The 4,820-nt window shown below is 37.9% G+C and overlaps 1 protein-coding gene across 7 annotated transcripts in view; it reads left to right on the top strand.

Annotated features, from left to right (window-relative positions):
* Positions 1-1,239: 1,239 nt before the first annotated feature.
* RGS22 (regulator of G protein signaling 22) overlaps positions 1,240-4,820 on the top strand; it is a 112,053-nt gene continuing 108,472 nt past the window's right edge. For all 7 annotated transcript variants that reach the window (XM_032801465.2, XM_032801481.2, XM_032801438.2 and 4 more), the window contains exons 1-2: positions 1,240-1,401; positions 2,253-2,281. In XM_032801465.2, the coding sequence (XP_032657356.1) occupies positions 1,377-1,401; positions 2,253-2,281 (54 nt within the window). In that variant the 5' untranslated portion in view covers positions 1,240-1,376. The remainder of the gene's footprint in view (positions 1,402-2,252; positions 2,282-4,820) is intronic.

The raw sequence follows: 4,820 nt of genomic DNA, 5'->3' as shown, positions 1-4,820 counted from the left end.
CCAAATAGCCTTAAATGTGTTTTGTTTGATTTAAAATTTCCAGGCTGAGATTTTAAAAGGAGCCAAAAGGGAGTTGGGTGGCCCAGATTCCACTGATTTCACTGGGAGCTGGGTGCCTAACTCCCTTAGATCCCTTTGAAAATCTCAGCCTAGCTGGATATTTCTTTACTAATAACACATCTTATTAGGCTAAGTTGGCTGTTTTGTACATGTAAAGCTTTTTTGATCAGTTGGATTATAACAACAGTTTTCTCTTTCTACCAGGCTTCAAGTCACCACCATGTCAATAATTTCAGGCACAAGAAAAAGATAACCAATTATTCATGTTAATGATATAGTCTATAGGGATTGGCTACTTATTTTGTTGTAGGTATAAGAAAAAATCTTTGGTATCTATTTCAAAAGGAAGGCTCTTTCCTTTCTTTTCCCAGAGCACTCTCCTCAGGGAAGGAAAAAACTAACATTCTTAGATCAGGATCACCCCCTCTTCTGCCTCCCTTAGTCTCTTCCCTGCCCACTCAGATTATTTATAGTGCTCCCTTCATATGGGAAAATGCAGCTATCTTTGTGTTCCTGCTGAGTCAGGGCCCTGCGAGCACCAGCAGCTACAAGGCTCACAGGGGAAGGCTGTCACAAGGGCAGCAGCTAACACGTCACAATGGAGTCTGCTGTACTTGTTAGAGAAACACCCTGGATGTGACACAACCCCTCCCTGCTTCCCCTTTCTACTTGTGTGTGTTGGGAATTGCAGACAGTGCCTGGGATTTCCAGTGGCTCTTGTGTGATCAGGCCCCAGGATCCAGTTATAGACACAGAATTATTTGATACATGGTGTAAACCGACTGGCAAATATTGTGCATATAATACTCAGCCTCTTGAATCAAGACGAGAGAGAGAGAGAGCGCGTGGTACCTTCAGGGAAAAACAGAATCCTCTTGGGAAGAGAGCTGTTTAGGTTTGGTTTAGGGAAGTTTGTTTGGTCTAATCTTTTTTCCTGCCTGTGCCCACCTCATATCAGTAAATAATGAATATCCCCAGGTCACTTATTCATGAATATCTTCCCTGGAGATGAACAGTGATAATCTCACCAGCCTGTCCAGTTGGTGAGTTTGTTTCAATGAGTCACGCTCAGAGAGGAGGAAAAGTATTTGCTAATGGCTCATGTTCTTTCCATGCATTGTCTGTAATTCCATAGCAACCCAGACTTGCTGTGAACCACACAAGAAAGCTAAGCCGGGTTGCTGCAGCCTGTGTGCCCTGAGCCAAGGTTCTGCTGCGTCTCTTTCCAGGTCCCCGAGCATGGATTCCCTGGCTGTCCCAGGGACAATGCAGCATTAACACAACGGGGGATCAGTGTCTACACAAAAAGTTCCAACATGAGGGAGAAGAGGCTCACCACTGGTATGTAAAGCTCTCTCAACAGGACAAAAGGGCAGTAACCACTTAGGGCTATGTCTCAGGCTATGGGGATGACGACTCCCAGGAGGGAGATTTAAATTATATCCTTGAAATTTATACAGCAAAATTCTTCAGTCCTAAGAATGAAAGATCATAAACACGTTCGATGAAGTGAGCTGTAGCCCACGAAAGCGGATGCTAAAATAAATTTGTTGGGCTCTAAGGTGCCACAAGTACTCCTCCACTTCCCTCATATGCATCCCAAAGAAGGGAAGCTGTTTCTCAAGTGGGTGAGACTTGGAGCATAACTGTTTCACCTGGGAACATTTCCTGTGTTGCTTATTCTCATGATTTTATCATGAGTTTCACAATATCTAGTGTTTTAGCCCCAGCTTCTTGAGTCACGGAATTATATGGGAATCTCAGCTTTCTTTATAAAAAAAAGCAAGTTTTTAGTCTTCATGATTTCAGAGTAAAGCTGGAAAATGTGGCCTAAGTGCATCATAAAGGCTCAAAAAACAAACAAACAAACAAAAATAGAAGACAAATACCCCCAATATATGATTTTTCAAAAAAACTCATGATATTTAAGATAATCCCATGACTTTTTTGAGATCTGATTCATGATTTTTAAATGCTTGGGGTTGGCAATACAGTATTTCCTTAGAGTTTGTTTTATTTCCTCAGATCAGGTTATTTTATTTCAAAAAACCCAGAAAATTAGTAGAATCCCATCACTAACTTAATTTTTCAGAGTAATCGCTAAATTATGTGTGCAGTCAAATTGACCTCAACAAACATAAATGGAAATGTGTTGGATGAATAACAAGTAGTATTTTATATCTATGTTTCAGAGCCTCCAGATATAACAGAAGATACATTTGTAAGTAAACTTTAAAAGGACCAATAATTATTTTTCTGTTTTGGGACTACAGAGAAAATAGCAAGTCTACTACTATATTATTTCTTCCATTGTAGCAGCTGAGCATTGACATGTTTTTCTGACCAGTAATACTGCTACTTCTGACAATGTTTCTTTAAAAAAATGGTTCTCATTGTTTCATTTGATTAAGAAAAAAATGCTGCAGTGTTAGGAAAAGTGAAACAGAAATTTAAAGGGAATAAGATTGCAAAGATAAAGAAAAGCACAATGGTAGAGGAAGGAAGGAAGAAAAAAGTGAGTTGGAAGGTCCAGTTGATATGTTCTACAGATGCTTTTTTCTTACCATTTTGAGAGCTGATTCATCTATTCTCTGCTTATTGCTTAATACCAAATGACACCCCTTTCCCTGTTTGAATGTCTAAGCAATATGCATGTTTTTAAAATATATTTAGTTCTATCTTTGATGGAGACCCCCTAGTTTCTACTCCTACTCCAATATAAATAATATATATTGAAATCCAGATTAATTTCATTTAGGAATACACAAAAATCTGTATCATAACATATTAATAACCTAGCTGAACCAAAAGTTTACATTGGGTTAGGTTCTGATTCTATAATCTACTCCATGTGGGCAGACCCCTTGACTTCAGTGGAACTCAAATAGGTGCATGGATCCACTATGCAGAATTCAGCGCAGGATCAGGGTTTCTATAAGCACTTTAAGGCTTTGACATTTAAAGTGAGCACTGGATTTTATCTATGAGCACTTTTCATTTCAGTAGAAGCTGCATTTAATGTACTGTTCTATTGTCTTACCAAGTCTATCTGTGTTCAGATCCTTCTTGGGTATCTTATAACATCACTCTGTATCTATGCTAGTACACTTATGGCACTGAGATGGAGAAAGCTAGTATATAGAATAGATACAGTGTCATGGGATATGTTTTCCTAGAAAATGTAACCAGCATTTTTACAGGATACTACTGACATAATGATCATCCCTTCACTGCTTTAAGACTGACAATAATAGGACCCTTGATACCTGTATACTGTATGCAGGCAAAATTCCCAGTTACTTCAATAAGTTTTGCCTGCATAAGCACTGGAAATTCAAGCCATTTATAGTTCATCCAGACTGCCTATTGGAATCATGAGAATGCTTTTAATAATTATAACTTGGATTGTACACATCAGGGAAAGAATTAAAAGAAAATACCTATTGCCACCAACATCTAAAATGTTTTTTTGTATATAAAATTATATGGACTCTAATGGGCAAATAGTAAGTGTGTAAATATTATTTTGAAATGAGAATAAGACTGGTTGCTGAAATAAAAGTCCCATAGGAAAGTTTTATTGTTTTTTCATATTCTTTAAAAAACTTGCAGATAGATGCAATAAGTAGCAAAGCTTGTGTTAACAGTGTAGTAAAAGTTTTATGGATTAATGACCCAGTTTGTTTATATTTCTTGCTGCTATATAAGACTTTAAAGAACATATTCCTGGCAAATAAAAAACATGTGTACCCCTGTATATTGTCATAGGACCTCTAATTCAGTGAGTAATAAATACTTTGTTTCAAATAATTCACTTAGATGAGAGAAGTATTTACACTACATATTATTGTATCTAATCATCATCAAACTAGTCTTTACCCATTTCAAATCTAATGATGTATTACCTATGCACAGCAAATGTGAAATATAGATACTTTTTATACATGCACAACCTGTTTCTAACAAAACTTTTCACATAAATAAGGAAGTCCTTATGCACTTAGGGCTCAGTCCAATGTCCATTGAAGTAAATGGGAGTCTTTCACTAATTTCATTGGGCACTAGATCAGGCCCTTACGCCTTGATTCAGGAGAGATCTTAAGCATATGTTTATTTAAAGCATGTGCTTTTCAGTGTCTTCAAGTTAAGCACATGCTTAAGTGCTTTGCCGAACTGGGGCCTAAGAACCTGGTTCAAAGCTTATTGAAGTCAATGGGAGTCTTTCCACTGACTTCTATGTGCTTTGGGTCAGACCCTTTGATCCAAATTCTCCTGTTTAATGTTTAGTTCAGATATCTTTGCCCTTCCCCTTCCATGCCTTTCTCAGGTCCTGAGTGCTGGTACACAGCAAGCCACTGTGGAGCTGAGCTTGACACAGTAGTTCTAGGAATGTTCATGCCATATATACCCTATCAAATATTGTCCCCCATGTGCACAGTTGCACTTAATCACTATGGAGGAAACGTCAGGATTTGACATCTTAAGAACTTTAACAGCCCCAATAGATAGATTTAGTCTAAGACAGTTTTTATGCTCAGAAATAATAAAGTGTTTGAGAAATTGTATGCAGTGTTGTTAAAGCTGTGCCAACTCCAGGATATTAGAGAGACAAGGTGTCATAAATGGATAGGTAAGGTAAGGGTAAAGTTTCTTTTACCTGAAAAGGGTAACCGAACACCTGACCAGAGGACCAATCAGAGAACTGGATTGTTTAAAGTCAGGGGCGGGAATTTGTATACTCGGGGTCTTTGTTGTTTTCT

The sequence above is a fragment of the Chelonoidis abingdonii genome, chromosome 2 (assembly GCF_003597395.2).
Source record: "Chelonoidis abingdonii isolate Lonesome George chromosome 2, CheloAbing_2.0, whole genome shotgun sequence".
Classification (NCBI taxonomy): Eukaryota; Metazoa; Chordata; order Testudines; family Testudinidae; genus Chelonoidis; species Chelonoidis abingdonii.
Note: the sequence above shows the minus strand (reverse complement) of the source record. Positions and strands in the feature narration are given on the sequence as shown.